At 39.9% G+C, this 12,665-nt stretch overlaps 1 protein-coding gene across 1 annotated transcript in view; it reads right to left on the reverse strand.

Moving 5' to 3' along the window:
- Nucleotides 1–4,604: 4,604 nt before the first annotated feature.
- LOC148027739 (oligomeric golgi complex subunit) overlaps nucleotides 4,605–12,665 on the reverse strand; it is a 76,472-nt gene continuing 68,411 nt past the window's right edge. Inside the window, exons 5-11 of the mRNA XM_087689439.1 lie at nucleotides 7,727–7,794; nucleotides 6,985–7,108; nucleotides 6,713–6,859; nucleotides 6,118–6,375; nucleotides 5,722–6,006; nucleotides 5,344–5,526; nucleotides 4,605–5,260 (exon numbers count right to left, since the gene is read on the reverse strand). Of these exons, the coding sequence (XP_087545565.1) occupies nucleotides 4,739–5,260; nucleotides 5,344–5,526; nucleotides 5,722–6,006; nucleotides 6,118–6,375; nucleotides 6,713–6,859; nucleotides 6,985–7,108; nucleotides 7,727–7,794 (1,587 nt within the window). The 3' untranslated portion in view covers nucleotides 4,605–4,738. The remainder of the gene's footprint in view (nucleotides 5,261–5,343; nucleotides 5,527–5,721; nucleotides 6,007–6,117; nucleotides 6,376–6,712; nucleotides 6,860–6,984; nucleotides 7,109–7,726; nucleotides 7,795–12,665) is intronic.

Raw genomic sequence — 12,665 nt, forward strand, 5'->3', positions numbered from 1 at the left:
TATGAGATTCATTACATGTGCCTCTCGCACCATACATTTTAACACACACACACACACACACCCCCCCCCTCTGCTTGTCCCCCCAATACATTTTCATACACATGCCTGCAAGGCCTCTAGCTCATGTAGTATCAACCAGAGTGAAGGAAAGTTTTACAAAATTCTTTCAAAACATTGTTCATAAGATGGTGAAGACTCTTGTACAATGTTTGCTTTTTTATTCAAACAATCTTTGCTAGTGTGTCTAAAGTTGTTACAGTTTTTGAACCTCGGTTTTCCTTTTTTCTAGAATTCTTGCTCTTTGTGTCCATTTCTCCGGCATACCTTGCAAATAGCCTTTAAAGAAGAATCTTTATTATGGAATGCAATTGCTACGGGCTTGGTGTAGGCTCTTGGGTCTTTGCCTTGATCTTGCTCTCTTGTTCGTACAAAGCAACTTCCATTGCATTTAGCTTTCTATCAGATATATTTCTTAGTGTAACCACAACTTATTCATAGCCTGTCTGGTTTATCAACATTGTCTGAGAGTACAACTATTGCCTCATCATCTTCGATATCTTTTCCAATGGATGAGAGTTGCACCTTTAGGCTTTTAAATTTGTTGGTAAGTGATATTAAGGAATCAAAGTTATTTAAGTCGAACCTTAAAAAGTCCATTAAAAGATTGATTTTTTATAATTGCTTGTAAACCAAAGGTTTTAACAAGTTTTTTTCATGCTTCTTTTATACCACAAATGTAGTGGAGTACATCATTGAAAAGGCCCCATGCAATAATTCCCAATGCCTTATAATTTTTTCTTCTACATTGTGGATCATTAGGATCTTAAAATTCTTCAAATAGCTCCCATAAGCACCAAATGTGGAGGCATCTTGATCTTCATGGCCCAAGGAACATGGATGTCCTTGGCATGTTCCAGTCTTGAGAATACGTACAGTCGGTGTAAGGTAAGAGCATGTCACAATAGGACACACACACGCGCACGCGCACGCACACACACACACACACACACAACATATGCATGCCAACAAGTCCAAACGATAACTTGGTGGCTCACACAACAATGTCTATCTCTCTTTGGTTTACAAAAAAGAGGATACTTTTGGAGACTACAAGAGATTTGGTCAATGACAAGCCCGCATACAACCAACCCCTTTGATGCTTTCGTAATATCCTGTGTTAGTCTTTTAAGAGTGTGAACAACCTTTTTTCAAACACTTTGCAGATGCAATGTGAAAACAATTTTACAGTTGGACAATATGAATAATGCTTTGTGTTGAACTAGCTTGGAGCAGGTAGGTGTGAATGAGACTAAAGATAAGGATTTTGATTAAGCCTTAGAGAGAAAGGCTTAAAATGAAGAAAATGATTACATGAAAACAGGTCTCCACCATTGACTAGCACTAAAAATTTGTTCCAAAGCTTGAACATGAACTTTCTATGTTGATTGCCTCCATAGCATGTGAAGTTACTGTGCAATGTTGAACGTAAGCTTTAGAGCTTCACTGACTAACCTACTCTTCCTTTTTCTCCGTATGTGTGATAGAAGTAGACCTTGCGCTTGAGTGATAAGACACTGAGCTTCTGGTCACAAGCAAGGTCTCAACTTGCTGTATAAGCAACCCTTCAGGCTAGGGGCTTAAGCACAATCCTCAAGCTAACCCTTTGTGGATAGTAGAGAACACAAGAACCTTAATAAAATAGACCTTGCATAAACACTTCAATGGTTGCGCTTCTTCCTTCTCTTGATGATAAAAGCCTTCAAACGTTACTAGAAAATGATCACAATGGAAAGCTATGCCTTATTGGATGATTACCTTCTTGTCTTGTCAATGAGCTTAGCACCCCCAACCCTCAATCTTCACTCCAAGGGCTTCTTAATCAGCAACACCTCTAATGCTTATTGAACTTTGAGCAATAGCTATGGAACCTCCCACAACCTCACAACCTCTCAGAAGGAGGCTTTGATACCATGTTGCAAAGCAATGGTTGAGCAAAAAAATAAGAGTAGATTATGGGAAAAAAGTAGTAAAGAATCTTGCTAGTGTAAAAGAGACTTGATTGATTTGATGGTTGCAAGTACAATTTGAAATAGCTTTTTAGCTTGGATACACACCTTCCAATGTGCTTATGGGATTCATTACATGTGCCTCTGGTACCATACATTTTAACAATTGATACATAGTAGTAAAAACTCTCTTTCAATTGACCCTCTGCAAAAATAGAAATTTGTGTGGATTCTAAAAAATCACAATGGAAAATTTGAGATCTAGTTTAAATATTGTTAACATTTGGAAATAATGTAATTAATCTCTCCCATGCACCTTAACACCTAAGGGTAAGTTTTGGGTAAGTTTTAGACTTGGGCTCTTTCCCTTAACTTCGAGATGTACCCAAATGCTTTATCAATAGTCTTCATTGCCTAAGCCAAATCAAGAGTTGAGCAATGTGGAGATTGTTTATATAAATAAGTTTACAACTTGAAAGTAGAGAATGGTTTTGAAAGACTCGATTGTGGAGCTATTTATGCACTTGGGAGATCCATTGCATTACAACAAGCTTAATTTTCCTTTTTTGTAAAAACCTATATATACACAACCATATTTACACCTATCCATTATGAACTTGCTCTTGTTATGAAAGACACCTCAGTTCAATCACAACAAGAAGCACCAAACTGTTGTTCCCCCCCTCCCACCACTACAAAAGGAACATTGCATTCTATGCATGTGTAGGAAGTCCCACCAATATATAGCATGAAAAAGCACAAGGAACTAGATAATGAAGACTACTAGGGATGTTAAAAGTTATAGATACTAAACACCAAGTTAAGGCCAATACTAGAAGAAAAAGGGTTACTTGGATGGTACCATGAAAAATCATTAGGAAAACAATCGAGCAGCTTAGAAGCATGGAAGTATGCAAGATAAAGTTAAAACACTAAAGTAATCAAAATGTTACAAAGAAACCAAAACATGGATCATAAATGAACTTATATCAATATAACTTAAACTGCAACTAAGTGGAATCATCAAGATGAAGGAAACTAAAAAAGAGAGTAAATGTGCAATTCATTGAGTCACCAAAGCCGTCATAGAGGAGTTCAAACAACCTAAGCATTGAGTTGCTTAAGCCCAAGTTCAAAAAGTTATAAATTTAGTAACTTTATAGCTTAAGCCATTGATGTTCTTTGTGTGCCAATGACAGCCCATAGTGGTTTCGTTTTTTCTTGAAGCGGATCTTAACTAAAATCTTTATGTGTGTCTCTTTGTCCTATAACCCTTTTAGACATGTAAAAGGACATTAATCTCTCTCCTTTTGCTTATCCACTGTTCACATCACTCTTTGAGTCTTTGCAGAGTGGAGAGTTTTCACACAATGGAGAAATCATTGATGGGAGCGTGGATGCAATGACACAAGTAATGATTACAGCTATTCAATACTAAGATTCAGAGATCGATGTCTGTATAAAGTTTGTCTTTACATATTGTCTTTGCTTGTATGCTGACATAGGGACCTGCACATAGAATTCAACTATACCACCCAGATGGGTCTCTGAGCAGGTTAAGATTTAGATGCCATGTTAGGGACACATAAATCTAGATTGGCAACTACATCTGATACCCACCTAAACTGCATATCAACATTTGGTGATAGGTACATGATGCACCCAGCTGGGTCTCTGAGCAGGTTAAGATTTAGATTCCATGTTAGTGACACACGAAACTAGATTGGCAACTACATCTGATATCCGCCTAAACTGCATATCAACATTTGGTGATAGGAACATGATGCATCTACTATGGGTAAGTTTAGTTGATCTAGTGCATTGTAGCTGGGGAGATATACCAAGTAGGTGTTGTGAGCTCTGCTTATATGTTTTAAAAAATTAGGCGTTGTGAGCTCGAAGTGGAAGCCCCAGGAACAAATCAACGATTCTTTCTTGAAGTTGATTGATTACCTAATGGCGTATAGAAATGCTTCCAAACCCTTACAAAGTCCACCACAAGTCATGTCTTATTGGCTGACTACTTTGCATTGAAAATAAATAGACCATGAGATGTTGATTACAGTCATCCATCAACTCCACTCTTCAAACTTGCATAGGAAAGCTTCAGTGACACCATCAACTCCAGTAATGTTGAGTGATTATAGTAGTGTCACCAACATGTACTTCCAAAATTTCCATTGCATATGATACTTGGAACACATTCAAAATACTGCATTGGGCATATTTTTACTCAAAGCAATATAACCGTTTTACTGAATTTTATAGGCTAGCTCCAACACTGCATTAGATTCATCTGTTTCTCATAGTAGCACAACTGTTTTTTTGTAATCCTTAGCAGCTTCCACTTCCACAGATTCATCCTGTTGGTTCCCTCCATTAAGTGTTATGACTCGTGACTTCAATTGCTACTCTTATTTTGAATTTTAACCTTACCCGCCTTTAGATGTTAGCACAATTCCAACCTGTTTGTTATGCGGTATATGATTCTCTTATTGATTTCACCATGTGTATATGCTCACCAGCTATTGTTGTGAATGGCAAATAGATTGTCTTGAATGTCCATAGCACATTTTTTGTGGAAATGGACACACAATAAGTTCTCAAACTTACTTTTCTTTTATGCAAAAAGGCTAGTCAGGAGGAAACAAAAAACCACTGCTAAACAAATGTTGCATGAGAGCAAGTCTTGCATACAGAGCCCAATGTTGTGCAGAGGCAAAAACATTCTGTTAAATTCCCAGAATAGTTCTGATTTGGTTAGGAGTATGCCGTAAAAGTGACTTTGCTTCTGGGTAACCATTACTAGGGTCTGAGATCGCTGTGTAGACAAGCTCATAAGCCTCTGATAAGGACTTTGCTACCCTAGTGCTTGCTTCACTTCTCAGTAGAGGAGCTTGCAACTGCTCAAACTCTGGGACAACACCTTCGTTCCCAATCACAAGCCCAAAGAATATCTGAAGCGACTCTGCAATAGAAGCTGCTGACATTTCTTCTGCCTGAGCTAGTAAATGACTTTCAGCCTCTTCTTTGGATGTTGTGATATGTTTCTGACGGAAATATGCGACCTTCTGCTGCAATCTACACTTCTCAAGTATTGCAGCAACCTCATCTTTAACAAGACTAGAAAGATGGTTTTCAATCTTGCTGCAGAGCGAGTTAGTGTATTCATTGAGAACCTCATGGTCACTTAATGGCTCTTGGATCGACGATAAGCAGTTGATGAGAAATATTTTTGGAATAGAACTCGGAGCCTGTGAACAAATGAAGTATTGAGACTCTGGCAAGTTGTATGGCCTTGGATCAAAATGGTTACCTGAAAAGGAAGAACACCAACCTGAATAGATCCTGAATTACTGTTACTGTTGGTTACTCCAAAGGGATCTCCTGACAAGGTTCTTTGTGGAGAATTGATGGTGTTTCTGATGTTTCGTCCTGCATCCGTGCTTGTGGAAGTCCGTCTTAAGGCAGCTGGCTTGGACTGTTTTGATGCATGTACATCAGCAGCTCGTTCACACATCTGAACCATCCATTGATCAGAGCACAGTGAAACAGTTTCATGAGGAACTTGTTCAACAGGAAATGTCAAGGCCTCCAACCATTATGCACAATATTATCCCTTTGCCTCTTTGAAAGCAAATTAAGTGAATACTAAATAGGGAACAACAATTGACAAATGAAAAGATTTGTAATAAGAGAAGGCACACTGACAGACCAGAATGATTGGATCCAGCAATGCAGATGCAACTGGCTGGAAATCTGGTTTATTTTTACCAGCAGGAACCATCATCGTAGTGTATGTGTTGAGGAGCTCCAGAAATGCAGATATGCCTTCAGCAACAGCTGAAGGTGGTGACAAGTCCACTGCAACAGGAGGGGGGTAGCGAAGCAGTTTGTCTCCACGAGTTTTTAAAATGCCAAAGAATGTCTTCTCTGCTGCAGCTGCCACATCCCTCATTGTGACTGAAAGCGCAGCTCCTTGTCCTAGAAGATCACATATCTGTACAGATCAAGGAAACTTTTACTGCAATAAATTTGTCTATTCCTTTACTCACTACCCTTCAAAGCATTGGCAACAAAGTTATGAGCTTATAGACCCAGGAATGCTTACAGTATGACTATAAAACTCCAGTAAATGGCTTAATTTGTATGAAACCAATAGCCCTGGCTGTGACTGAAGCACTTGTTCTACTCGGACTTTGAAGGGGCGACATACACCTTCAAATATGCGGTCCAGTACAAACCCCAGAACAGATTCAGCTTTTCCAATGCTCAGATCCATATCTTTCGCAGTTCGGTAAGATGCAGGTTCCTCATACCCCTCTGGACTAAAAAGTGCTATTGCAAGCTCCCTCTCAGACGCAAGTGCCTGGATTTGCACATTTTGAAAAGCCTAAGCACACGGCATTTCTCAAAATCATAAACCTTACAGAAGACACTGAAATGCCATATGGACCTGCAGAACTTCAATCAGCAATACTGCATATCAAAACAAGTTCACTATATGCATTTGAACAGTAAGACTTAGGGTTGGCAATCTGATAAGTGATAAAACTAATCAGGTGAAAAAGGTTCTACATACACACAATCAAGTAAAATCGTGCATAGAGAGCTCTACTTGGACTGATACATTGTCCAGTATATGTTCATGAAGCCAAATTCACATCGTACAAGGTACATTCTGAGAAAAAGCTCCCATGGCAAACCTGGTGCAGCCAACCCAGCATGTCACCAACATATCGCAGTGGATCATGTGCATGAACTTCTATGGGACGGGGCATTCCACCTGGCCCTCCCCGTGTAAGTGCACTTATGAAGCGGCGAAATAAAGCATTGTGACGTGTATTTGCAACCTGGAATTTATGAGCACCAAAACCTGAGAACTTGTCAGAGTTGAAATGATAGACATAAGCCCCATTGATTCATATAATTCTTCAGAACTGTAACAAAGATGAGAGGCTCGTGGGAGCAAGCCTACCTCTTCTGCACAGTATTTAAAAAGGACGGGGCGTTCTCTTAAACACTGTGCTGCTGTTTTGAGGAGATCGCTAACTTCTGGTGTGTCATTATCACCCAGATTCCGGCATTCCCCTTGCACCCACCTACAACAAATTACGAGTGCAGTGTTCAACTGCCAGCACCCAACCAAAAGAAAGGGAGGATTTATTTTTTAAAGGGCAGTTTGGTCATGGTTCATGTAAGTGGCCGTGTTATTATCACGAACACAAGATATCACAGTCAATGGCATCCCGTTACAGCCTATTCATCATCACCACAAAGATGGACACGATCAGTGACACTCCATTTACAGCCTTCAAAATAGCTGGCAGCAGTGTCAGAAAAGCTTAATAAGATCAAAAGTTACATGTTGTCCATTAGGGTTAAAGACTCAAGAACTGAATGATCCCATATGGACAAAAATTCACAGCTTGCGTATTCTTGTATCTCTGGAAATAGCTGGCAGCAGTGTCAAAAAAGGTTCTTAATCTCAAATACAACATGTTGTCCAAGGCTAGCCCAAGATGGTTAATTATGCCTGTTAAAACCTCATGGCTTCTGCTTTTAAACAACCTTCATACATATTCATGTAGCATGTAAACAAATGACCCTCAATTAGAAGAGGTATTTGTACGAGGTTGCCTTAAATTGAACAAGAAGATTAAACCAAGTCTCAATCACATACTTGTTCCTACTTAAACAAAACTTTGCAGGTTTCATACCGACAAAGTCGTTCATAAGCTCCTTCTTGATATACAGCCATCATATCCATTAACTCCAACCCTGCACGCTGTCAAACCATATAATAACAGTTTATGGTACCTTGTCTTCATGGTTTTTGAAATAGTAAATTACTTGAAATCATAGTATAGTTCAAAGTATTTAAGGTGGAGTAACGAAATACTGTATGAACATCTAGTAGCATGGACACTTTAACCTCTACCCTTACCATATCAGTGTACTCCATAAGGAAAAGAAACCCTTCTCACCAACATAACATTCCTCTTTAGAAGTTCAAAAGAAAAACAATAAGACAGTTGATGTGTGATCACATCACAAACATGATCACATGAGCAACATGGTCCTCCTAACATAATGAAACCTTTAAGCCATGTACTTTGTTCATAGAAGAGTCAATGCCTTTTCCCCTAATGAGTTCGGCTTCATCCCCTTCCTTTAACCTGAGGTTCACTAAGACTAAACTCTAAAATATGTTGGGCTCAGCAGCATGAAAGAACGCGGGGGGGGTGGGGGGGGTGGTGGGGGTTGCATTGCTGTGCAATGGTTAGGACCTCATTATATAGGCCTAGGGTTTTCCCCAAACCTTTCACCCTTGTTAAATGTTGGGAGGTGTAAAAATTGTTCACATTTGCACACACTTGCACACCTAAGGTGTTTTCACACACGGAGCATGTATAATACTAACAAACCCCTCTTTGGGTCATGGGTCGTTGAACCTATGATACGAAACACAAAGAAATGAAAATGGGAAGGTCTTGCCTCAAAGAGGTAGTGTCTAGTCCCGTGCAATGATTCTAGAAAAGGAGATACGTAAGTGGGAGAGGCACAATGTGAGGATGACATAGTCTACCGAGAAGCATAGGGATGTGAAATAAGACATGGTTCAAAGGTATGTGTGCATGGCTCAAAGGTTGATCCAAAGCCACCATGGCTTATAGGCACTAGACACATGACCAAAGGTCAAATACATGGGTATGGCTTTTGGGATCAAACTCAGAGGTTATGCATAAAGTGGTTGCAAACCCCTCTTGAAATAGAACTCCTAATAGAATCATAAAAGTACAAATCTTCTTGGACAAAAATCTGAGCAAAGTACCCCACAGTATATGGATGTGTTTGGAAAGGTCTTAACACATGCATTGGCATGGTCAATGTCTAATTCCAAAACACTTTATTTATTTATTTATTTATGATCTAATTATTGATAGGATTCATCATTTCCAAGAGATAAATGATTGAATAGATACATTAACGACCTTGTCACGAGTAGTAGGTGGCTCATTAGGGTCTCAATAGTGTGGCCAATACACTTGGGTGGTTGTTCTTAGTGTAGAAGGTTGCTAGTACTACGTCAACATCTTTATTGTGCCTTTCGTCATCCAAAAGAATATCTCCTCATATTTCATTTCACGAGCCACCTTGCGAGCTGTCACGGTTTTGGAATTGTGCTTATTTCATCAAGCTATTAAGAAGTACTGCCTTTTTATCGGCGTCATCTAAACGAGACAGGCAATAAATAGCCCGCAAAAAAATGGTAAAAATATGATGTCGACTACATTTAATGCAGCCGACTGTATTGTCTGACTGGATCAGCTAATGGTGATCAGCTCTGCACTGCCACGTGGCAATCCTGCCTACTGACGTGGCACACCTACAGACAAAACTAAATTGCCAACACACACCAATGACAAGAAATGCTTGTCCAAGAGGTAACAATCTCTAGCACTATCCACATGTCCTAATGAGTTGGACTTTGAGCATGAAATATAGTGGGTTGGATTTATCCTTCAAGGCCAAGTTGCTGACACTTGGTCTTACTATCATGGAACGCAAGATGAATGTTGTGCTGGATAGTGCTTTGGTGGACATATATGCCTTGAGTGCAATGGTTTCTTTGGCTTGGATCCTATTAGTGTACTTGCGAAAGGGACTTGAAGAAAAGATCAAGTCTATTTTTACCCCAAGGCATCCCACCCCAAAGCAGTGAGGGCATCGGACAAAGGATGCACATTGATTGCCCAATGGCCTACCAAGACTGCAAAGGTGATGGTTATCTTACCAAGGGAGCCCAAGTGATCACCCTAGAGGGGAGAGGGTGTTAACCGAAGGGTGCTTATGGGCTGCCTAATGGCCTACCACATTCTACAAACGTGGATGGAACCATAATGAGCTTTCTTTTTAAGGGATGGATATGGGTTGTGGCCTTTAAAGTAACCATCCCATATGGGGAGAATGGAAAAAAGATAGTTAGATCCAACACACTACAAAACAAACAAGCGGATCCAACCACTTTGAGGGTGTTGATGAAGAGGGAAAGAGTAATGAAGAATGGTAAGATCGTTGTAAGGTGGTGAAGAACCATTGGTGGAGACAATTCAAGATCCGCTCAGGTGTGCTCTACACAATGAGATGCATAGTAGTGTGCTACATGATGAGAATATGCATGCAACAGGTGCCACTTAGACATTGTTCCTCCTAGGAAAATTGTTCATTTGCCCAAGCGGCCTTGTACAAAGATGATGATCATGCGATACAAAGGGGAGGTACAACAAGGAAGGGATGTAGATATTGAAGACAAGTGTCAAATCTTGTAGAATACCAAGAAAGGATAGGGACCCCCTCTCAAACCCGGATGTCGAGACCAAAGGAGGAAGAAGAGCTTAATGTCAGTCTTCGTGTGGCACCAAGAACCATGATGAGAGATGAAGATGAGAATGAAGCACCCTGATTGAAAGAGCAATGTAGAAGTCACCACCATGATAGCATCAAGAGATGTTACACAATCCGCCTCAAGAGGCTAAGTCTCTATGTTGGTAGAAGAGCAATTATCCTAGGAAGATGAAACCATGAAAGGAACAGTGCATATCCCATGTCTCCAACCTAAGAATGACTAGTGCAAACTTGCATGTAAGCCTTACATTGAAATACACAACCCCGCAAGAGAGATCAGAATTTGCAAAATAGAGGTCAATGGTGAGATGCTCCAACGGAAAACAAAACAAAAAAGTAGATGAAAGATATGCATGTGTGTGTGTGTGTGTGTGACTAAGGATGTGGCCACCATCACATGCTTCCATCAACAAGTCTATCAATGAAACACATGATGAGGTGGAAAAGTAGTCCAAGTTGGAGCTATAGAGGATTACCTAAGAATGGATGCAAAGAGGACAATGGGTGAGGAGCTAGCAAGCCAATCAACTAATCCTTCAAGAGTACTGAAAGATATAGGTTGCTGAGACTATCTACATGCCACATGTCTAGTAGCCCGTGGAGCAAAAGGAGCAGATGGGGGAATAGTGGAAGACGTAGCCCCACTAGACTTTCCAACAGGATGGGAGACAGTCATAGCGGTTTACTGAGCTTTCTTAGGGGGAAGACCCTGAACCTTGGTATGACACTCCTTGTCCACACGGTCATATCTCTAGCAATGTATGCAAATCCTGTTTTTCTTAGGAAATTGTTACCAAATGGGTTTTGTTTCCTTGTTTCTATTGGAGGAAGGGATGTTACCCTTGTTTTGGCTCGCCTTCGCATCTTGAGAGTTCTTGCTAACTTCGGTTTTCCCTTGTGAAAATGAGGCAACTAGAACTGCCTTTGAATAAGAGTATGTGGAGGACTTCTTGTGGACTTAATCATATGGTCTCACGTAGCAACAAAATTGACACTTGAACTCATAAAAGGTCAGTAGTCGAGGCAATGAGATAATGTGCTGAATAAAGTGAAAGTATTTTTAGACAGCTTATTAAAAAAGAATGTAACTTAATTGTCGTCTAACTTCGGTGAGCCAGTAGTGGCAAACTCAAAAACCACCAATATTCGGCCAACTCGACTTTCAAATCATCCCCTTTCTTAATGAAAAAGCTCAAAGTTTAGATTGATATGCTGAGTGCAATCTTGTGTCACATAGCAATCAATGAGATGACTCCAATGCTCAAATGCAAGGGGAACATGCTATAACTTAGAGTGGAACTCACAAAGCAACCTCTGCATAAGCTCTGTTGGCCTAGGTGTGGAGTAATTGCGCAATTAATTTAATAGAGTGAATAAGGATGAAAAAATTAATCAATGCACAACAATACTCACTCACAAATGAGAAGTGATGTATTAATGAGAGAGAGAGAGTACAATGCTCAAGGCAATCACAATGAAAAATGCCACACTTATGTGCTAATGATCCATGAAGTGTCTTTTTATAATAAAAGAAACCCTAATGGCTTAATTGTCATAGGAAACCTTAAATCAAAACCTAACCCTAGTGTCATGTAGTGCCTAGGACACTAGGGACAACAATTACATTTAATGATAGTTTAAATGTATAGGGACCCTAGATCATGGATCTAAGGACATCAACATCTAGCCCATGAGATGGCCTACGAATCCTCTCCATGAAATGGCAGACTGATTTAGGAACAAAGACAAAATCGTAGAAAATGAAAGAAAATATAAGGTCATGGTTACACAAGTTCATCCAAATGGATATAGCAACCTATGATAGTACAAAGTATGACATATCATGGAACAAATGGAATCAAGTTCAAGGCTTGCTGAAAAGCTTGGAACTCTGATCGAGGAAGAGCCTTCGTGAAAAGATCTGCCAAGTTGTCTTCAGTGGGTATATAAGACTACTCTGTATCTCCAGCTAATATCTGCTCATGAACATAATGGTAATGAATTTCTATATGCTTTGTGCAGGCATGGAACACTGGATCCGTGCAATGGCCAAAGCACTCTGGCTATCAATGTAGATAAGTGTCGAAGCCATCTGGTGCACATGAAGATTTGCAAGTAACTTATAGCGCTAAACACTCCATTGAGGTTGTGAACATTGCTCTATACTCCGCTTCACAACTGGAAGTAGTGACTATAGTTTATTTCTTGCTAAACCAAGAAACAAGAGATGTACCCAAGAAGAAGCAATTG

The sequence above is a fragment of the Lygodium microphyllum genome, chromosome 12, assembly GCF_053477565.2.
Source record: "Lygodium microphyllum isolate KBCC chromosome 12, Lygodium_microphyllum_v1.1.10, whole genome shotgun sequence".
In the NCBI taxonomy this organism is placed as follows: Eukaryota; Viridiplantae; Streptophyta; class Polypodiopsida; order Schizaeales; family Lygodiaceae; genus Lygodium; species Lygodium microphyllum.